This window comes from Polypterus senegalus, chromosome 3 (assembly GCF_016835505.1).
Source record: "Polypterus senegalus isolate Bchr_013 chromosome 3, ASM1683550v1, whole genome shotgun sequence".
In the NCBI taxonomy this organism is placed as follows: Eukaryota; Metazoa; Chordata; class Cladistia; order Polypteriformes; family Polypteridae; genus Polypterus; species Polypterus senegalus.
In genome coordinates this window covers 14,046,528-14,069,849 of record NC_053156.1, presented here as the reverse complement: position 1 = coordinate 14,069,849, position 23,322 = coordinate 14,046,528, and the positions used below count along the sequence as shown (strand labels likewise).

General features: G+C 43.4%; 1 protein-coding gene across 4 annotated transcripts in view; it reads right to left on the bottom strand.

Moving 5' to 3' along the window:
- LOC120524858 (pre-mRNA-processing factor 40 homolog B-like) overlaps window positions 1-23,322 on the bottom strand; it is a 124,777-nt gene that overhangs the window by 86,623 nt on the left and 14,832 nt on the right. For 3 of the 4 annotated variants that reach the window (XM_039746654.1, XM_039746656.1, XM_039746657.1), the window contains exons 2-11: window positions 16,152-16,226; window positions 15,856-16,002; window positions 15,627-15,689; window positions 15,513-15,546; window positions 15,383-15,405; window positions 15,207-15,281; window positions 7,392-7,502; window positions 2,538-2,658; window positions 2,130-2,157; window positions 1,820-2,029 (exon numbers count right to left, since the gene is read on the bottom strand). In XM_039746654.1, coding sequence (XP_039602588.1) covers window positions 1,820-2,029; window positions 2,130-2,157; window positions 2,538-2,658; window positions 7,392-7,502; window positions 15,207-15,281; window positions 15,383-15,405; window positions 15,513-15,546; window positions 15,627-15,689; window positions 15,856-16,002; window positions 16,152-16,226 — 887 coding nt within the window. The remainder of the gene's footprint in view (window positions 1-1,819; window positions 2,030-2,129; window positions 2,158-2,537; window positions 2,659-7,391; window positions 7,503-15,206; window positions 15,282-15,382; window positions 15,406-15,512; window positions 15,547-15,626; window positions 15,690-15,855; window positions 16,003-16,151; window positions 16,227-23,322) is intronic. The other variant, XM_039746655.1, reaches the window with a different exon arrangement.

Genomic DNA, 23,322 nt, shown 5'->3' with positions numbered 1-23,322 from the left:
TCCATGGGACTGTAGCCAACCTCCCTGGACGTGGCCGCAGGAGGAAAATTGATGACAAATCAAAGAACGGATAATACTGAATGGTAACAAAAGAGCCCAGAAAAACTTCTAAAGAGATCCAAGGTGAACTTCAAGCTCAAGGAACATCAGTGTCAGATCGCACCATCCGTCGTCGTTTGAGCCAAAGTGGACTTCATAGGAGACGACCAAGGAGGACACCATTGTTGAAAACAAATCATAAAAAAGCCAGACTGGAATTTGCCAAACTACATGTGGACAATCCACAAAGATTCTGGGAGAATGTCCTATGGACAGATGAGACAAAAATTGAACTTTTTTGCCAAGACACATCAGCTCTATGTTCACAGACGGAAAAATGAAGCATATCAAGAAAAGAACACTGTCCCTTCTGTGAAACATGGAGGAGGCTCTGTTATGTTCTGGGGCTGCTTTGCTGCATCTGGCACAGGGTGTCTTGAATCTGTGCAGGGTACAATGAAATCTCAAGACTATCAAGGGATTCTAGAGAGAAATGTGTTGGCCAGTGTCAGAAAGCTTGGTCTCAGTCGCAGGTCATGGGTCTTGCAACAGGACAATGACCCAAAACACACAGCTAAAAACACCCAAGAGTGGCTAAGAGGAAAACATAACATTGGACTGTTCTAAAGTGGCCTTCTATGAGCGCTGACCTCAATCCTATTGAGCATCTTTGGAAAGAGCTGAAACATGCCGTCTGGAAAAGGCACCACCCTTCAAACCTGAGACCACTGGAGCAGTTTGCTCATGAGGAGTGGGCCAAAATACCTGCTGAGAAGTGCAGAAGTCTCATTGACAGTTACAGGAATCGTTTGATTGCAGTGATTGCCTCAAAAGGTTGTGCAACAAAATATTAAGTTAGGGGTACCATCATTTTGTCCAGGCCTGTTTCATGAGTTTATTTTTTTTAAATAATTCTGTTGAAGCCTGGTTGAAAATCAATGTCTGACTTTCATTGGTTAAATTTCATAGAATTTTTATTTATTATTACTTTTGTCAGATTAAAGTTATTTCTGTGAAAATTGTGAGTTTTTCTTTCATTGACTGAAGGGTACCAACAATTTTGTCCACGTGTGTATGCCTGCATTTTGCTTCACCACGAAGCGCGCACATCGATCTTGTAGGATCTGCAAAGCAGCTTTCTGTCACCTGTCGATAGTAAATGGAGACTCTGACGTCACGTTCCGACTTGATCACACTGCGCCCCCCGACTTTTTGCCGAATCTGCAACTCGCGCATGCGTCGCGTTAATTTCTGAGGAGGCGTCAAATGAATGCTGGGAACGCGTGGCAGCCATGATGAGTGCGCATACGCGTTCTGAGCGTGAAGTATAAACGAGCCCTAAGTCCTCCTATTTTCCCTGAACCACATTCCCTCTGTTCAGATGCGGACTCATTCCAGTTCCTCCACTGACTCCAAGTCTCGCTTAGGTTACTTGCATCTCTGACTTCCGATATCCCCAAACAAACTTTTCCTTAATTTCGTTCCATCTAAGTCTGTTTCTCTTGCTCGATGGCATCCCAGATTCTGGATATATTTAGGTTTAATTACTGTGCGATTTTTGTGTGATTTATGGTTAAAGAGTGACAGCAATCCTTCTTTTGTCTTTGAATCAGGTTTAGTGTTTTAGTTTTGGCGACAGATGTTCAGTCTCTTCTGGTTTTGAAGACTTACAGTTCATCTCCTGGTCCATCCATTCATTGTGACTGCTCTGCTGCTGACAGTTCACGACTCTAAACCCTACCAGATTGCCAATTCTGCCTTCCTTCTTTACTTCTAGTACCTTTCGTTTTCATTGAACGGCAACACGTTCTCCTCTGGTTCCTTGTCTGGCACTTCATCCTGTGAGTGGTCCACTCCCTGGCCAGCAGGCAAGATGGGTTGGGCGAGGGAAGGAGGGTTCTCCTTGTCCTGTGAGATGTGGCTCTCCGATTCGGTGTTGGTCGCCACTTGACAGCTAGGATCCGTGGAGTCCGACTCCTGGGATGTTCTCCTGGACACATGAGGATTTAAGAGGAAACTCAATGCAGGAACAGACACCGGGGTGGGCAGCATGGCACACAAAATAGCAGAAGTCCAGCAGCTATACTCACCCTCCCGTTTCCTCCTCCTTGATTAATTCTGCAGAATGAGAAAGAGAGAAAGAGAGAAAGAGGACCCACCCAGAGCCACAAGCACTTCTGTGCTATGTTCCATCCCAAATCCCATCAGGCAGAAGAAGAAGAAACACGTGAGCAGAATGTGGCTGCCATGATGCCACCTTGGCTGAGAGAGAGAGAGAGAGTGGCACCAGGACCTTCTGCCTATCTGCTTTAACATGCCAGTCACACACCACAGGTGGGACATGAAGAGCAGACGCTCAGATAATTCCAAGGAAAGGGACTCAGGAGTTTGATAGCCCAAACGCCTGAGCCTCACAGGGCCACACAGTACGGGGCTAAACAGAAATCGGCCTAGCGCTGCCAGGGAACGAATGGCACCTTACTTACAAGAGTGCTCACCTTCCAGCTCCTCCAGCTCCTTAGGCCGCGTCCAGCGGGACTCCCGCGTCTGAGAGTTGTAGTAGTAGGGCTTGCCAGTGTCGGACTTGTATTCCTTCCAGGGGCACTGGGACAGCAGGAGCTATGAAAACAAAAAATAACCAACACTGAACGCATGAGAAATGCGACTGTCATATGCCCGTCCATTAACCAACGATGGCCTGGACAGCTGACTAGAAGATGACCACATTAGAAATAGCGTGCAGCATTTTGACATCAACACCAAGGAATACTCGGGCAGACCAGGAGGGGGAAAGGAGGTCAAGGTAGCAAATATGGACACTTTGAATGTCAAGCAGAGGATCTACTTGACCAGATGGCCATTAGAAAAAATGAACACTCGCTGACCAAATGGTCTGCCACCAAGAACAAGGGCTGAGGAAGAAACAAGTAAACACCAGGACCACCAGTTGATAGGAAAAATGCACTTTCAGGAACGGATGTCAAAAAAAGTCGCCTTCAAGGAGCACAGTGGTGGCCAAAGGTTTGGAGAACGACCCAAGTGTTGGTTTTGACAAAGTTTGCTGCTTCAGTGTTGTTAGATCTTTGTGTCAGATGTTTCTATGGAATACCGAAGTAGAAGTTTCAAAGGTTTCGATTGACAATGACATGAAGTTTATACAAATATTTGCAGGGTTGGCCCTTCTTCCTTTTTCTGCAATTCGCCCTGGCAGGCTGTCAATCAACTTCTGGGCTCAATCCTGACTGATGGCACCCGCCCATTCTTGTATAATCAGAATTGGTGGGTTTTTGTTTGCCCACCCGCCTCTTGACCACAAGTTCTCATTGGGGAGTTTCCTGACCATGGACCCCAAATGTTGATGTTTTATTCCCAGAGTCACTCAGTTCTCACTTTTTCCTTATGGCCTGGTGCGCCATCATGCTGGTCACCAAACTGTTCTTGGATGGTTGGGAGAAGTTTCTCTCGGGGGATGATTTGGTCCCATTCTTTACTTATTGGCTGTGTTCTTAGGCCAAATTGGCTGACATGAATGGTGCTTTACTGTTGGCCTGACACAGGACTGATGGCAGTGCCGCTCACCTTTTCTTTTTTCCCAGATTCCCCAAACAATCAAAAAGGGGATTCATCAGAGAAAACGACTTGACCCCAGCAGTCCAATCCCAGAATATCAGTCTGTCCATGATGGCTTCTTTGCTGCCCTTCTTGACACCCACCAGGCCATCCTCCACAAGTCTTCGCCTCACTCCCACCTGCCTGCTGCCATTCCTGAGCCAGCTCTACCTTGGTGGTGCCCGTAGCTGAATCCACTTTGGCGCTTGCTGGACTCTCTTGGGAACTCTGGAGCCTTCTTCACCGCTCTATTGTAACTCAATCAGCGTGACAAAGTGACCTCCAGCCTTGTGCCTTTGACACATTGACCTGAGTTAATGTGAGGAGCACTGAGGTGACCGTCAGCAGGTCCTTTTCTGGCAGGGCTGCTATGTAGGTTTTTTTTTTTTTGGGATCAAGCTTATTTTCATGGCAGAGAGGGACTTTACAATTAATTGCCATTCATCTGATCCCTTGTCAGAACATTTCGGAGTCGAAGCACATTGCCATCGTAAAAACTGAAGCAGCAAACTTGGTGAAAATTCATATGTGTGTCATTCGCAAAACTTTTGGCCACAACTGTAGAAGAGGTTGCAAGTGTGTATATGGGGAGCATCTATGAGGCTCACAGAAGGTAAGCCTACCAACCCAAGCACATCAAAGACCACGGTCACTAATGGCCGTCTCTCTTTCATCCCCAGATCAGAGGATGATTCCCAAGGTGAATCCTGATGTCCTTTCTGGTTTCACCTGAAGGTCCAGAAGATATTTAAGGGGTGCTCAGTCAGAAACCCATATCCAATGTGCATTGAGCTTCATGGACGAAAATCACCCAGAGTCAGAGATCAACTGGCTAGGATAAGGTTCACATAGCCAGCAGAGGAGCAAGACGTCCAGCACATGTTGTTTAAACTTTTCTTGTAATCCTGCTTTTCTTTATATTAAATGTTGATTATATGTTGACTTTATTCTCGTAGTTTATTTTATGATTAAAGCAGAATGTCGTAAAACATCATTTTAAAATCATTGTTTAATTTACTAGATTTTCTCAAACCCTGTCATAAGTTAATGTAGCACATTAAATGCTTTGTGTTAAGTGTTTCCCTGACCCAGTTGTTAATCGCTACGCGCTTCTTAAACGGACTTCCTCCCTTCGACTTTATTCTCGGCATATACTTTTGTTTTTCTCTACTGTGTCCGTATTTTTTTTTTTTTTCTTGAGTACTCAGGTGGACGTTAGCATATTATAATCTCTTGAACCAATAGCGTGAGTTTTCCACATTCAACTTACACGAGGACGTTATAAAATACTGGAAATTATATGGCAAAATCAAGCCCCGACTTATCCACGGGAGAACTTAAAACGCGAGTAGATACGGTAATAAAAATGTGTGAAAACTGTCCTAGGGTGTGCTTTGGTGACCATCGTAGCAAGAAGATTATTTGTGCCAATGTAACGTTATTTCACAAATCCATGCAATTCAGCTGAGAGAGAGCGACTGCCAGGGAGACTGACAAATGACAGCTGTAAGTCCGGTTAGGACGACTGGCACAAGCAGGTAGTTTTGAGAAGTACTGATGTCTGCTTAACCAATATGCTTACAAAACCCAGAATTTGTGAAGGTATTAATAACCAGCCAGTTCTGACATGAATTCTATGAATGTGAGTGTTCATAATGACGAGGGGGTCCTGGAATGCAACCCCCGCGATCGAGGAGGGATCACTGTATACACTTTTGTTCTGTTCGGCTTTGAAACTGACATGCAAATTCTTTTTAAACTTACACTTTTACTGCAAAACTTCAGTACAAACAATATTTTGAATTAACTTTTCGTCAATATCGCATTGAATTTGGATTCCGTGTTTGTAGTTTTTATCGTGACAACGCAACGGTATAACTGCCCGTGAGAGGATTTTGTTTCTTTCTCTATAATAAGCAAACCAACTTTTTCGAATGTTTCGCTCTGAGATTTGTTAATTGTCTTTCTAACGGGAAACTGTAAACGTTTTAATACGAATGGCATATCGAGATCTCCTTTGGTGTCTCATGTTAGATGGACTACATGACCTTTCTTGTCGCCTGTTAAAATTTGACAGGTCAGAATTGTTTGACCGATTTTCAGTACAACTAATCTTGTCCTGTTGCATAGCCCATCACTCAGACATAAATTAAGAAAGACCGCACGGTGTTAACAGTTGCAGATATTCTACAGGATATTGTAAGTTGACGTTGTGGTCCCCGGCCGGGACGCCCAGGAGGACGTGAGGAGGGCTTGTGCCTCCTCCAGACCGCGAGGGGGCGTCTGTCCTGGTTCTGTTGGGAGCCACGGGTCAAGGGCATGGAAGCCCTACCCTGTAGGGGCCCGTGGTCACCGCCAGGCGGCGCCCCGATGCCGGTTTATCCCGTGTGGTCCTCGGCCGGGGCTGGAGCCCGGCCGGGGCGCCTTAGAGGACCAGAGGAGGACGTGTGCCTCCTCCAGACCGAGTGGGGGCGTCCGTCCTGGTTATGCAGGGGCCTCGGGTAGGGGGCTTTGAAGCCCAGCCCTGTAGGGACCCGTGGCCACTGCCAGGCGGCGCCCCAGTGCCTGTTTATCCCGGGAGCCTGGCACTTCCGCCACACCAGGAAGTGCCGGGGAAGACTACCGGGGAGACACGGATGGTTTCCGGGGGTGTGGCCACCGTTAAGTGCCGGGAAGCAGCTGGAGCCCATCCGGCTTCCCATAAAAGGGGCCGCCTCCCTCCAGTCAGTGGTGGAAGTCGGGAGGCAGTATGACGGAGCTGGAGAGAGGACAGGAGGCGGCCAGGAACAAAGGCACAGAGACTGTGGGCTCTGGACTTTGGGGGATTCAGTGCCAAGGGCACTGGGGTTGTGAGTGCACGTGATTTGGACTACTTTGTAAATAGTGTAAATAAAGAGTGTGTTGGGTGCAAAAATGTTGTCCGTCTGTCTGTGCCGGGGCCAGCGTTCACAACGTTTTCATCTTCCTCACCATCGCCACCAACTGATACGCATTTAACCAATTGTGCCGTGTAATCGATCCAACAATTTTCACGTTCATTCGTTTGACTTCATTGTTTCCCGGTGCTAGGATTGCCCGCGTACTCATTTCTTCTGTTGATAACCTTTGGGATGAAATTCTTCAGTAAGATTTGGACATAATACGTCTTCTTTTATTGGGAAAATGTAAAAATTTATAAGCGCTGTGAGAGCAGAAACTGTGACTGACGAAAGCATTCACACGAATGAGAGGTGGAATTACTGTGGGCGTGGTTGAATATGGTTGAGAGGAGGGCGGGGCTTGAAAAAATCTCATGGCCAAAGTCTCATCTCGGGACTTGAAAAAATCTTCCAAAAAGTCTCGTCTAGTCGCAGGATTTTTTTTATATAATAGAGAGATAAGATTCCTGTGGACTATTTTGTGTTCAAGTCAAAATTTTTCTCCCACAATGTTTACCCTTTTCCTCAAGAAATTCTGAACCGTTGAGATTTCAAAGCATAGATTTGAGTTTTTGAAGCACAAAGCACCACCAGCCAGTATAGCGGCTGCTCTGGCCATTTTGCGCGAGTAATCACAAGACGATGTGGCTGTATTTCAGCGGCCTCACACTCATTTTGTTACACGTACTCCACACCACGACCACCAATACCGAAAGGTTTTTGCCAGGTGGACGATACTGCCCCTCTAAGAACCAGCTCAGCATTCCAGTAAAGTAACGGACATTGCGACTCAAGGCCGGACAGACAACAAGACGCAGCACATACCTCCACTTTGGATTTCAGCTCATCTGGCTTCTCCCAGGTGGACTGCTTTGTCTCCGAGTTGTAGAAGTACGTCCTGCCGTCTGGCGCCTTGTGCTCTGTCCACAGGCATGTCTGCATTCGAGAACGGAGACGAGACGTAAATGAAAACAAGGTCCCGTCGCACCAAGGTTATTACCGTGAACAGAAAATGAAATTAAAACTACTATCGAAAGATTACGGTTGTGAGACTTAAACAATCCTAAGTGCTGTCAAGTGATACAGAAAATGCAGAGAGACGTCTTACAGTACAGGCAAGATCAGGGAAAAAAAAAAACGCAAATGGCATCGCACTTTCAAATAGTGATGTTTTCATGTATGAATGTGCGTGTGTGCGTGCGATTCGATCTCATTCAAGTGAATACTGGAATATAAAATAAATACTTTAACTCTTTTAGGCCGGATGTCGACTTTTGTCGACATCCAGGGATAGAGGGCGATAATCAGCTGTTAATGGCGACAAATCTCACTGTCACGTCACAGACATTCCCTCTGTGCTTGGAGGAATGCTAGACTCGTTGACTCGGCAACTAATCCTAGCGTGTGGGTGAGTTGCAAAATGTAAACCATGGCAAGATGGCATCGACATGTGACAAGGGAGCGAAGCGAGTGCAGAAAAGGAAACACTCGGCAGACAATGTTTTGCGCATTATCGCGGAGTCGGACTCTGATTTTTCAGAATCAGATTTTATTGACAGTGATCAGGAGATCGAGCAAGAGAGTGAGAAGCCAGCATCAGCTGATCAAACACCAGCCGATGGCGTGCCAGCAGATCTGCTGCCAGTTGAGCGCCTTCACGCAGCCGATGCATCTACGGCAAGGTTCGCGTGGGATAAATACACAGACGTTGATCCGTTGAGAGCCGATCTGGGTACTGGACTTCACAAGACGGCATGGCTTGCTGTTGGAAACGACAGATCACCAGCTGCTGTACTTCAGGCTGCTCTCTCCTGATGCTGCTTTTCAGCTACCGTCAGACGAGACAAACAGGTAGGGTGACTTGTCTCTCTACAGTACACACTAACAATATGTGTGAGAAAGTGAAGAAACAGACAATTGAAAAGTAGGCACCAAAGCAACACGTATTGTAAGCAGTGCAATGTGGCAATGACTGAAACTGGCTGCTTTGAGCGACATCAGACTTTGCTGTGTAAAATTTATGTGAAATCATAGAGTATGCAGGCTCATACAACATGCAAGACAGTAATATTTGTCAAAAGTGAATATTTGTTGTTGATTTGATATGTTAAACAATTGCTTTGTGTTCTTTTTTAAAAAATGTTAGTTTTTGGAAAAATATTCAGCCCTGGGAGATAAGAAAAAAAAAATTAGCCCTAAAAGAGTTAATTCAAGAATAAAACTGAATAACAAAAAATTCAAGTGACAACAAGATACCAGGAAGACATGATTCACCAGCGTTTGTGTGTCTGCTTATAGATCGACATCTTTTACAGGTAGCAAAACTTTACACCGGCTGTCACAGACTGAAATCAGAGGCTTCTTCTTTTTGGGCGCATACACCGTCAGCACGACGCTGCCAGATCTAAACAATAGCGTGGCGAATTGCTCGCGTACTTCTGCTGCAGGTGGAAGTCCTATTTTACGTTATGGTGCCAAGCACAGTTGTGTTTCAGCGAAAGCGCTGTGAAGAATCCGGTCCCGCCTTTGTCCAGACACAACTCCTTAAGCTTTATGACCACAGTCTCGGAAAGTCTTTGTCCTTGGGTTGGAACTTAAAATGCAGTTCTCAACAAAACGCTGCAGATGTCCTAAATCGCATCAAATGTGTCGTTTTCCACACGTGTTGTTAAAACGCAAATGCCGCATGGTAGACTGATAGCGGTTAATGAAACATCGTATATTTGATTGGCAGTACAGCAAATAGTTCTGAGCAGACGTCAGCCACAATACCAACTGTGGGCATCGCTGCTCTCGTGAAAAGAATGGAGATAAATCGCCATCAACTCAGAGAGGGAGAGGCAAGTTCGTTGTACCACGCGAACGTCACTAACAGAATAAAACTGAATAATGTAAAAAGCGGTAACTTTTACAAGTAGCCAAAATTTACAGCGGGTGTTACCGACTCAAATCAATTATATTATAGTAATAGTAATAATAGCAGCTCACTGATCAAAACGCGGAGCACTGTGACGATGCGGGTTCAGCTCCATGCTCCCATCTGCTGTTCGGGAGCACTTGAACACAACACCGTCGATAGTTATAACCAAGATGAGCTAGACAGTGAGGCAACAACATAGCGAGGGGATGATGTAAAAAGTGCAAAGTGCTTTTATTTAAAACAACAAAACAAAACAGTGTTCAAAGTTAAGTATAGTGCAGTGGTTCAATGTCTTCATTAAATAAATAATCCAATAAAACGAAAAGTGACAATCATGGAGGTTAAAACAATGCTGGAAGCAGTCCTTAAAATCAATAAGCCTGGTGCTTCTTCCACACTAGCGTCTCACCTGCTTCTCCCGTTTGGGCCTTGCAACAGGCGAGACGCTCTCTCTGCAGCTGACCTTCTCAGTGCCTGCTCCTGCTGTCAGTTGCCTTCCCGATCCTTGGCTCCGGTCGGCTCCTTCTGACAGTGACTTGGGAATTCCCCCGTGAACAAGGCTCTCACGCTGGGGACACCACGTCCCAAGTCCCGACTCTCCCACGGAGAGTCACCCCACCTGCCGGTCACTCCCGTCCTTCATCTAGCGACCACATCTACTACTCCCCCGGGTGTCGGCCAAACACCCAGGCTGCCTGTTTAGCTGCCATGAGCCTGCTCTCGCTCGCTTCCTGCTTCCTCCTGCAACCTCCGTTTGCTTCTCTTCTTTTTCTCTTTCCTTTTTTCTTCCTCCTCTTCTATCTAACTCACGCTTCTATATATTGAGAGGGCATAGCAGCTACAGCACATTAGCAGCCTCAGGAACAATCACAGATGTGGGGACTCTCTCACCTGTGCACTTAGGTGAGAAACGCCCACATCGCAGATCGCCCTGAGATCCGCTACAGCCACCACGTCCCCCCGCTAATCCGCGAGCGGGGTGGTTATTCATTTAACTAAAACTGGCCTTTGCTGAGAGAGCTGTGGACCCATAACACCACAAGCCCCCGTACTCAATCCTGGAACCTTTGGGTTAAAAAGCGGCAGTTCTTATCTCTGCACCATTCAAGACGACACATCAACTTTCTGTCGATTGACATTTGAGCTTGGGATTGTAACTCATTGACCGCAACATGTACATCAAATTATTTTTTTTCTTTGGTTATGTTCTTGAATAAAAGCGCACATTTGGACTAAAGTCTTCACACCTTAACCGTAACCCCAAGGAGACTCGGTCGCTACTCCGACACCCCATCTTAAACGGTGATAGAATTGGAAACAAATGGTTTTTTGGGTTTTTACCTCCTCTTTGCTCAGTCAGCTGCTGGCTTGCTGCTGCCGTGCCACATGATCTACATCTCACTCGGCACACTTCTGTCATACACTCAGTCTCTTCCTGCTTTTACCTTTTCATCAATATCGCATTGAATTTTGATTCCATGTTTGGAAATTACATCACGACAACGCAACGTATAACTGCTCGTGACAAAATCTCATTTCTTTGCCTCTACAAGAAATGTGTCTGACAATAGCATTCACACAAATGAGAAATGACTGAACCGTGTGCGTGCTTGAAATTTTCTCTCGCGGGATTTCACTTTCACCAAACAACAAATCTTTTAATTCTCACAGATACACCTCTTCATTGGGAAAAAACACAACTTTTCCCTGATGGCAACACAAATTAGATGATCTACAAGTCTCCGACCTAAAGTTTAAATCCGAACAATATATTCGATCTCTTATTGCTGATCCGTTATTTCACAGAGTAATAATTTCCGTTTGTTTGCGCTAATGCAATTCTTACTATCATTTTTTTTTGAGAGTTTCGAATTTTAGTACTTTCATTATCTCTAACCTGCTCTGCATGTGTATCACACCAACGTTTTTGAATTCTTTACGACGTTCTACTTTGTCATCTACTCTTTTGTCTTTTATTTCCGGCCCAGGGTGTGGCTAAATCTCTTGACACACAGACTCATCTCGCGGGATGTGACCGTGTCTCTCTGAGAAGATCACGTCTCGTCTCCGTCCAACCTTCCAAGATATTTTCTATAATAGTGAGATTGAAAAATTTTCTGTTTTAGCTATGTGCTCCGTAGTACCTGTCATCCTACACTTACACAGATTGTTGTAGACATGGAACACACATGAAATGCATGTATTCCAAACAACGAGATATTATTTAACCTATACAACTCCAGACACCTCAAACGCAGATAAACAGACTTGAGTTGTGAGAATTTTCCGATGGACTCAGCTCCGGCGGTGGGGAGGATGGGATAGCAGGCTGCTTGCTGCTTGTGCTGATCGATGCATTTGCAAAACAAAACACGCTAATGGAGAGAAGCGAAAGAATTTAAGGTGGGCCGGGATTACGAGTTTTTTCATAGGCTTCAGGGATCTGAGTGATCATCAAACCATCAGGAACAGCAGCGGGACGGCGCAGACACAGGTGAATCTTCGAAGGCAAGGTTTTTAAAGGGTGAGTGATAATGGTACATATTTTAGAAGATGTTGGCCACTTTTTTGTTTTTGTTTTTTCTGGCCATCGGACCTTACTTATTCTATGTTAATTAATGCTGACTTATGTTTATTTTTTATCGTGTCTTCTATTTTTCTATTCATTTTGTAAAGCACTTTGAGCTACATTTTTTTGTATGAATATGTGCTATATAAATAAATGTTGATTGATTGATTGATAGAAATCCATCCATCCATTATCCAACCCGCTATATCCTAACTACAGGGTCAAGGGGGTCTGCTGGAGCCAATCCCAGCCAACACAGGGCGCAAGGCAGGAAACAAACCCCGGGCAGGGCGCCAGCCCACCATAGAGTACTAGAAATCAAAATAAACAAAAACATGCAACGCTAGGATGTAGGTGGCACTGTGGCAGAGCTGCGGCCTGCCACTCTGGAGAAGATGGGTTCCTGTCCTGTGTCCTCCCTGCATGGAGTTGAGTAGTGAGAAAAACGCAATATAAATTGAAAGTGTTATTATTATTATTACTAGGGCGCTCTGCCCCCTACTCGCTTGGCAGGCGCTATGCGCTAGTCACTTCGCGGCTCTGCCACGTAATCGGGAAGCGGATGCTGTGGTCGAAATTTAACATCTTATTAAAAAAAATTAACATCCTCTAATAGGACAATTCAGTAATCAGGCTGGAGTAAAGCTGTTCATTGCATCTTTTAATGACTCCTCACACAAATGCCTTGGAGGCAGCATTCTTCAAAAGCAATCTGTTACAGCCTGGTCAGAATGGTCAGAGAAACAAAGGATAGAGGTTCATTTTAGAAACTGCTGAATTTACAAACAGTGGCAATCAATGCATACATTTTACTCTGGTTGGTTCGTTGGTTTATACCCAAATATTTATATAGAATGAAAGTATATTATATTATATTCTGGTTCTTCTTATACCTTTTGAGATGAGCCACCACCCTTGAAATTTCTGTGCATATAACAAGTGTCCATTCTAATCTGCTGATTTCTTAGTCATGTCTTAGTCATCCTTCAGTACATTTTGTATGTTACATCAACCTTTCTTCTGGTCCATTCTTTATTTACTTGACCATCTCAGTAGTTTTCCTAAACCAAAGCTTATATCTCAGTGTACTTTTTGTTGTTCACTTGACCACATTTATTAACCCTTTATGCTATTTCTTTAAGATGAATGCTACGTTACCCTAAAATTGTCCAATTTAAACAGATTGTTATTTTCATGGGAATTGTTCCATATACATAATAGAAGTAACTTTATTTACATTATTATTTTTTTTCTCCAGCCTTTGGAGTTTGTTTTTTTTTTTGCTTTTTCTGTCCACCCTGGCCATCGGACCTCACTTATTCTATGTTAATTAATGTGGACTTATGTTTATTTTTTATTGTGTCTTCTATTTTTCTATTCATTTTGTAAAGCACTTTTTTGTATGAATATGTGCTATATAAATAAATGTTGGTTGATTGATTGATATATATAATTTACCATAGTAAAAAATAGTAAAACGTAATAAATTGAAAGAGAATTACATTTCACGTTGCGTTCGAGGTATTTGTTGCATTATACGTTTTTGTTCTGTTTGGCTTTGAAATGAACACGCACATACTTTTTAAACTTACGCTTTTACTGTAAAACTTCAGGATAACAATATTTGGAATGAACTTTGTCAGTATCGCAGTAAATTTTGATTCAGTGTTTGTAGTTACATCGTGACAACACAACGTATAACTACATGTGAGTGAATATCATTTCCTTCTCTCTAATAAATAAAACGACCTTTTCGATCGTTTGTCCCTGTGATTTGTAATTTTGTCACACCAAAAGCTATTCTAACGGGCGACTGTAAACGTTTTAATACAAATGGCATATCAAGATCTCCTTTGGTGTCTCATGTTAGATGTACTACTGTACATTACCTTTCTTGTCGCCTGTTAAAATTTGACATGTCAGAAACTTTTGACCAATTTTCAATACAACTAATCTTATCTTATTGCATAGCCCAGTGGTTCTCAATCTGTGGGGGCCCGAAGATGTGAAAAAAAGAAAACAAGAATCGAAAATATGAAAAATACAATCTATTGAAACCAAAACAAATGAACTTAAACTACATTTTGATACTAGAACAATAAATATAGAGTTAGATAAATGTCAATAAAAGTTAAGTAGGTATAATAAAATACGCATCTATGATATATCATTAATTAAAACAGAACAAATTGGTATTAGTGGGCTCCTTTCAAAAAAACGTTAGGGGGGCACGATTAAAACTGTTATGGAAACTCGGGTCACAAATACGTAAAGGTTGAGAAATGCTGGCATAGCCCCTCATTCAGACATAAATTACGCAATTACATTACGATACGTCCTTCTTTCAACAGTAATTCGGCCGGTGGAAGACCGTACTGTGTTAACGGTTGTAGATATTCTTCATGATATTGTAAGTTGATGTTTTCATCTTCCGCACCTTCACCACCAACTGTTTCAGCAGAGTCTATTGATACACATTTAACTAATTTGCCGTGTAACCGATCGACAATTTTCCCGTTAATTCGTTTGACTTCATCGTTTCTCGGTGCTAGGATTGCCCGTGTACTCATTTCTTCTGTTGATAACCCTTCGTGATGAAATTCGTCAATAAGATTTGGACATAATACGTCTTCTTTAATTGGGAACTTCAAGTGAGGAAAACGTAAAAATTTATAAGAGCTGAGAGTGCAGGAACTGTGTCTGACAAAATCATTCACACAAATGAGAGGTGAGAGGACCGCGGGCGTGGGCCGTGAACCGGAAATGGTGGAGAGGAGGGCGGGGCTTGAAAAAATCTCTTAGCAATAGTATAGTCTCGTCTCGAGATTATTATTATTACGTTTGTCGGCCGTTATATACCTTCAGAGTACCTCAAAGTTGATCCAAACCCAACATATATGTACCGTCACCTTTCTGTTTACAAAATAAATACTGGTTCTCTAATCAATACTTAACCTTGTGCTAAGTAGCAGCGGGACTGGGGCACAGATCAACAGGTTTTATTTAAAATGCCTTCTATGAGCGCTAAAGCTAACAGTTAACAAGGACAGAAGTCATTCAATATAATCAACTTGTGAACATCTTATTTATCAGTAAAAATCACCTCTCTCGCTCTCTGTGGTGCCTGATCCTGGCCCAACCAGAAACTCACCTTTCTTTGGGTGTCCAGGACAGAAGGGTCACTACCGGCTGCCGTCTGCTGGACTATGAGTGCCGGACTGGAGATCTGAAAAAAAGAAACTGGAAAGATCAACACTGAATGTGAAGCAAAGACGAATAAATACAAGAATGGAGGATCCTGGGACTTTATTACAGTTATTAACTTACTGGAGCAGCTTGGCCAGGAGGTGCTGGGAAGAAGACAGGATGCAGAAAAGTTATTGGTCACATTAGAAGAACAAGACCCCTAAAACCCAAGCTCCCGATACGCGTTTAAGAAGACCAAAGTGGCACTCACATGTCACAGTGTCACTGCCAGAAGCCGATCCCTGCTGTGAAGAAAAAGGGCAACGTTATCTCAACAGCTTACAGGTTGCAGGAAGGACTTGGAGAGGTGTGGGGTCTGGCTTACCGTTGAAGGTGGGAGACCTGGCACAACCATCCCAGGAATCATAGGGGGAAGCATGCTTGGCATCTAAGAGGAGATACAAGGACACAAACATCAACAGGCATGGCAGGCAGGCATGAAACAAACATCAGGCATGCCACCTTGCAAAATGAACAAGGACAACAAACAACAACTGGCGCCATGCTGGCAGAGTAATAACGGCATGGAGGATTCAGTGCATCCCCTCTCTTACCTGTCCTATTGGTGGAGGGCTGTTCATTGGGGGTATCATTCCAGGAGGCATTATTCCAGGGGGAACTGGTGGAAGCGCAGGAGATCGCTGACCCAATGGGGGCATAGCCATTGGTGGGAAGGGTGGGGGTATACCAGGAGGGGGCATCTGTCCGAAAGGCAGAAAAGGATATTCACTGTTAAGCTATGTATGGTACTAAAGCAGGTAAAGTAAAAAAAAACTAAAAACCAGAATCCCCTGGCCCACCCAAATCCACTTGACATCGCGGCAGAATAAAAGAACCTTGGGAGCCTTACAAATGGAGGTGGCATCAGTGGAGGAGCGCCGGGGAAAGGTGAGGGCTGACCAGGTGGTCCACTTCCAGACTCTGACTGCAAAGGTACAGAGAAGAAAAAAAAAAAAATAAAGAATTAAAATCAAACACTGCAAACTGTGAGCTGAGGCGAGACGCCCTGTAAACCAGGCAAACAGGCAGGCCACATTCCGAGGGTCCGCGGGGGGCTCAGTAAGATGACAGTCATTCACATAAACTCTCACTTTTCGAGTGCGTTCAAGACAAAGATCTTCGAGGAAAGCAAACAAGAATAAAACAGATAACAGTTGAGGCCAAAGGTTTCCATCTTCCCAGCTGCACACATGTTGTCCGATGTTACCATACGTTCCCTTTGTTAAGCACATCAGAACTTTTTGATGTAGTCACCCACTTTTTACTCCCCCCAAGTGAGTGTCTTTGTGACGATGCCAGTCCCCTACAGACTCCCTCTTCCCACATGGGAGTCTGCTGAACCCACACCGTCGATAGTTATGACCGAGATGAGCTGACAAATGAGGACAATTCTCAAATGATGCCAGAGGATGGTGTCAAAAACAAAGGTAAAACCAAAAAAACAGTACATAAATAAATCCATAAAATCATTGTGGAAAGTGGGGATAAAAATCAATAAATAAATCTGTTAAAAAGCAGACTAACTCCTCCCGATCTCAGCCCATCTCCTTCGCTTTCTCATTGCTCACGTAGCCGGCGGAGACTCGGCAGCCACAAACTCCTTTCTGCCGACCCCCATCTTGGCTGCCCCCGGACATCGCAACCAGACCGTCCGAGGTCGGCTCTCCTCCCTTCTTCCTTTGCACTCGTGTTGTCACACCTCGGACGCCTAGGGAGGGCACCTGCCTTGCTTGCCACACTCTACTCGAATATTCAGTGGGACGAACCAGACCCTAGAGCGCCACAGCTAACGCTCCTTCACGGGGCCCCAGATCGTCCTTCCAAGACTGCCTTTCACGTCTTTTAACCTCTTTCTTTCCTTTCAATCTTTTTCCAATTCTTTGATTCCTCCCCTCTCCTTTTGTGCCGGCCAGTATATATACTCACGTCTCCGTGGGCGCAGTGCCTTAATCACACGGCGCAGGAAGCCAATGAAGCAATTGAGAACGACTCACCCCAACTACCTCACTAACTCCCCGCTGTCGTGCAATCGCACCCACGGAGAGTGACACGGCTTTATGGATTTCATTTTGGCCCGATTTTTTTATTTTTGAAGCCATGGACCCGCCATACCACAGTCTTCACAAGAGGATTTGGTGTCTTCCTTGGTGACTGAAGCACAACCACTACAGACGTCCCCCACCTTGGTGACTGCAGCATGATTATCAGCGCAGGGGGACTGAGAGGGCAATCGACCGACCCCAACCCACTGCCATTATAAAGAACAGCAACCTGCAACACACCGGCGGGAGCATGCGACCCAAAAGAGTAGAGAAACACTGCTTTAGGGTATCCACTTCATTTATTTAGTGGTAATGTTGGATAGAAGTTAACAGAAAGCACCAAGGGGCACAAAAAAAACAAATTACAGTGGTACCTCGGTATACGTCCAACCTCTTAACGCGCACACGTGCCGATCCCGGGACATAACAGCGTTTTAAAAACGTTACAGTAATGTGTGCATGCCCATCTGCCATGCATCTCGACACCCTACCCATCAAATGAAACTTCAAAGTCTCGTCTTTCCGATGATATAAACCATTTTGACACACAACAACCACAGCACTGACACTAAAGCCTTTTTTACAGAGAAGTACATACTTTTAAGAGTTGACTTTCCCTACCTTTGAAGACCCCCTGCAAGTCAAACATCAATATTTCCGAGCAGTATTGATCCCATTCTGTCCGTAAGGCTCCAGCGAATATAATCCAGTAAAACGATTTAGGTCCAAAACGCACGATATATTCTCAAAGGGACAAAAACTCCAGAAAACGTTTCATAACTTGAGACTAGCTGCGTAATTTTTTTTCATTTCTATTGCTCATATCAGACGTAATTTGTTTCTGTCGGCGATAACCATGCTACCGCATGAAACACGGAAGTGTTAGCTTCTGATCGACACCTAAGTTGGCCAATTACGACGGGTCTGGGGTTGACTGGCACCTCGTATAGCCAACCAGTGTCACAGCCAGCTTGAAGGATGACGTATAGCTCCAAACTCTGGTAGAATCTACCAGTTTGATTGGACACTGTGACTGACACTCAAAACTTACAGCCAATGAGCAGCCGAGCATTTTGATATGTAACTTGCCATACTAACTTGTAAACAAAACGATCGGAGCTGCGTGAAGGTGGCATTTGTGCCAGTCTGCAGAGTTGGTGCGTGGTTGTTTATTGTGATTTTGCCAAGTTTTTTCGCATTTTAAATATGAATAAAAGTAGAAGTTTAAACGTAAATAAACGCTCGATTAAATAATAGATGCATGTACGCGTTGAAAGTATTCAACCGCCCAGGAGACGTCTAATGGCAGAGAGCGACATGTGCCACGCCTTTGTGCTTTCTGCTTGCTAGTGATTGCTGCCATCAAGTGGCACATGGAAAAACGCTGAGCTGTGTTGTAACAGTTTGTAAAAGAAATATATATAGTTTGTGTGCATTTTATAAAAAAAAAAGTAAAAAATATAAATATATTTTTGGCCCATAAGACTTGTATTGACTATTTTTACATAGAAATGTGTATTTTTTATTGTTTTTATTATGGAACATGAATTTCCATAACTAATAGAGTGACACTGTGTGTAGATATAGATTCCTTTAGGTGTAAGCTTTCAGTAGAGCCCTCATTGATATCTGTGGGTTGAAGCATTCAAAAGTTATTACACTTTTCACATACGTTCCAAAATGTGGATAATGGTCCCTCTAAAAAGCACCTGGACATGCCCACATAAAAACTGGTGTAAAAAATGTCATTTTACAGGTATTCTTTTCAAATTTGAAATGTGAGTAGTCAACAAGTTATTCTGTTGGTACATAGTGTGTTTCTGTCCCCACCTACCTACTGCAGCTTTATTTTCCTTTATTTTCATAAAAAAACTTAGGCGAGAACAAAAAAAATTCGTTTTTTTTGTGAGTTCTAATGTGCATAACTTTTGATCAGTCACACCTACAGTGATTCTGACTACTAAGGGTGAAACTAGAGAATGTTACCTTTACAAAGAGACCAAACATGTGTTTATACTCCAGATAGTTCAATAACAGCAATGATTCTAATTTGGAGAGGTCGAATTACAAGCGATTTAGCAAAAATGACCCCGCTTGATAAGGGGTTTTTAATTAATCCTTTCCAGGGGCCTCATGTATAACGCCATGCTTAGAACTCACATTAGAACATGATGTAAGCACAAAAGCAGGAATGTGCGTATGCACAGAAAAATCCAGATGCAGGAATCTGTGCGTACGCAAACTTCCACGTTCTTTCGCTCCTCAAATCTTGATCAGCGTGAAAAGTAACGCTCGTGCACGCGCCTCCTGTCCCGCCCCAACTCCTCTCAGAATTACACCTCTACGAATATGCAAATCAATATAAATCGCCCTTAAGCTCAGCCTTCTGTGAAAAGATAATGGAAAAGGCACGGGGGAAAATAGAAGAATTTCAGCGATTACCAAGTGGAGGCAAAGAAAAACGTACTATTTGTTGGTTTAAACCGTGGTATAATCAACAAAAGGAAGTTGATTGAGTGACATAGCGTGTTGGAGAAACTCGAAAGCTCAAGTTCAAAGTCGCACAGTGATTGAAATAAAAAAAGAAGCTGTCACATATCAAAGTCGGCGTGAAAAGGCGAGTCGTAGCCCACCGTCTGAGTTTCATATGAAAGCTTATTAGGGTACAGAGAAAAAAAAAAGGCACACGGTGGGGAAAAAGCTCGAAAATGTCAACTTTAATCTCGACATTTCCACTTTAATCACGTAGTTTATATTGTCATTAAAGTAGAACATCATAAACTTCATCTTAAAATCGTTTAATTAACCAGTTTCTCAAATCACATCGTAATTAAAGTAGCACGTTAAATGCTTTGTTTTGTATTTGATCGTCTGTGTGCTCTGTGTGTGTGAATCACTACTTGCTTCTTAAACCGGCTCTCTTCCTCCGACTGGACACACAGAGTCCATTACATTTGTGATATTACAGCTCTCTGAATAACTAAAATACTGAGATGTATACGTGATGTATTTTTCATGACGATAGGAGTTAAAGCACGTTATTAACTTGATGGCGCAGTGATTGTGCGCGACCTTCGATGAAATTATTGCAGCAGTCCTGTCTCTTTCAAACGTACTAACCTCCAATTCCTGTCCTTCCTTTTCTGTCTTCAAATACCCAATCGCCAAACAATCAGCTCTGTAATAGACGTTAAGCCATCTGTAAGCTTACGACGACGATTCTTCAAAATTTTCAATCTTCAAAACATTGAAATACCTTCGTAGTACGTGTTTAATTATTCTATCCGTCTATCCTTCCAGTGTCACGCCAGTCCCAGTAAGAATACAGCACGAGGTAGAAACAATCCGTGAACTTGCTAGGACTGCGGCAACGTGTCCTCATATGTTTAATTATTAACAATACAGATTATTTAAATGAAGTTAAAGTTTTATCTGTATAATATAACCAACATATTTTGCTGCATTTCATCTTAAAAATGATATCGTCATCACATGTAAATACGCGCTTTATAAAGTGGCGCAGGTTTGTAATATTATAACTGTAGTGGAAGTTCACAGTGAGGTGATTGTACTTATAAGTCCTAACAGATCTACAAGGAGCACCTGATGGACTGACTGACTGCGTTTAGAGTTCTTGGGAAGAAACTCTTTGTGAACCACAAGGTCCGTACGGGAAAGGCTCTGAAGCGTTTGTCATATGAGAGCAGTTCAATAGACATCATGGCTGAGGCAGCGTGTGCTTGATGTTGTATACTGATAATTCTCTTTCTCAGCTTCTGTAGATCTTTGATTCCCCACTCAGATACAGCGATATAAATACTCCGAGTGGTGCAGTGAGAGGAATATGGAAAAAGATGATCTGCTGTGGCAACTCCTAACACGGGAGGAGCTGAAAGAAGAAGAAGTAGAAGAAGAAGGAGAAGGAGAAGTGAGAGTAACAACGCTAAAGCAGTTATGGTATTTGGAATAGTTTGGCCATTCTGTGGACCATTATATTGTTACAAGTTAATAACAATCAGATGCATTAAACTAATAAACAATATGTGGTTAGTTTCAGTGTATTTATAAAGCAGCGTCAGGAAAGTAAAGAGTAACCACACAGGAACAGTAGCACTGCTTTGACGCTGGGTGCCGCCAGTCTGCAAAACTGAGCACAGAACTTGCGTACGACAAGGCATGAGGTACCGTGGAAATGTGCGTGGCTTTACGCCAAGTGTAGGTTTTATACATCGCGATTTGAACGTGAAAACGGGCTTACGTGACATTTCTGTGTGTGCGCACCGTTTATACATGAGGCCGCAGATCCTTTGACTTATACCAAACAGGACGTATACCAAACAAATTTTTCCCATAAGAAATAAAGGCAAAATGATTAATCCGTCCCCATGAAAAAAAAAACTATTGTTACTGGCATATTATACATTGATGGGGTTGTATAAAATAATTTAAACACTGCTTAATACTGAAATACATAAATGCAAAAGCAATTAGATGAAATAAATGAAAATTTAACCTCACTTTACTTTTTAATAACGTCTTTGTTTTTCACAATCGTAGATACCGTCGTTCTCGGCATACAGTATGCAGCAGCCAAGTCCCGGATACGCATGCCAGCTTCATACTTTTCAACAACCAATTCAAATTTACGCAAAAAAACACAAAATTACGTGAAAATTGACAGAGAGTTATAACGTATACAGACGCTTGTGGGCAGTCGTGGTTTTGTTTCGAGAGAGGTAAACAAGGGTAGCGCACGGTGTTCTAGCACGTGAGTCGTATCTCAAACAAAGGTCGTATACCAAGCAAAATGTTTCACGTCCAAACGGGATGTATACCAGGTTGGACTTATTCCAAAGCGGACGTATACCAAGGTATCAATGTAAACATAAAAGGCAATCCCAACCAATCGGAGTCCCAAAAGAGGTGAAGTCAAACAACAAAGCAAAAGGGTCACAAAAAGCCAGAAAATCAGAATCAGCAAAAAAGCACCAGACATGGGAGAGCTCACCAGCACGGGCGCATTCAATGAACCGCAAGGGACTGCAGCTGTGGTCACTACATGATAGAATACACCGTGACACAAGAAAACAAAATAATCCACACGGACAATGGAACAAATAAACTCGACTTTAAAGTTATAAAGCCTTCAATAATCTTCTCCATCTTATATCCCAGAATGCCTCTCACCTTACACTCCAAATCGTAACCTCTGATCTTCAAATGAGGGTCAAAAGCTAAACTTAAAAGAAGTGGTTAGTCGGGTGGCCTTCTGCTGTTAGGCACCTGAAATCTGAATAGCTGACCAATAAAAATTCACCAGGCTGATACGGTAGTCACTTTAACAAACTGATAAAAACTCTTTATTGTAACGTGGCGTACTCAGAGCTTCATTTTAGTGTATCTCTAATATTCTGGATATGCATTAAATTATCATTTCTTTCATGGCTCCACACTCCATACGCACCCCTACTTTTTCTGCTGAGAAGTTAGTAAATGGGTGTGTCTGAGAGGGTCATGTGACTAGTGCTGGTTGGCAGGCCAGCTGCCCTTGCAGTTTAGTATCAGAGTTTTCACCCTGTGCTGAAGATGGCTATGAATCTTATCAAATTACACCAACAACGTTCTGACATACGCTTCATGTGGGCAGAAGGTGTGCTGGGACTCCACACGTGTGCTCAGTACGGGGATAAAGTTCTCTCTCGTAGACACGTCTATGAGTGGATTGATATGTTCGAAAATGGCCGTACTAGCGTGAGGGAAGCAGAGCGCTCCGGACGTCCAGCGACAGCCATGTGATGATGATGTGAAATCAGCGGTGCATCAGTGGCTACGCGGCTCAACCAAAAACATTTTTTTCTGATGGCATTAAAAAATGGGTACGACGCTGGGAAAATTGCATCACAAAAGGAAGGCGACTATGTGGAAAGTGACGTCATTTGTTTTTGAAATCTAATATATAAATCAGAGTCGATGTATGTA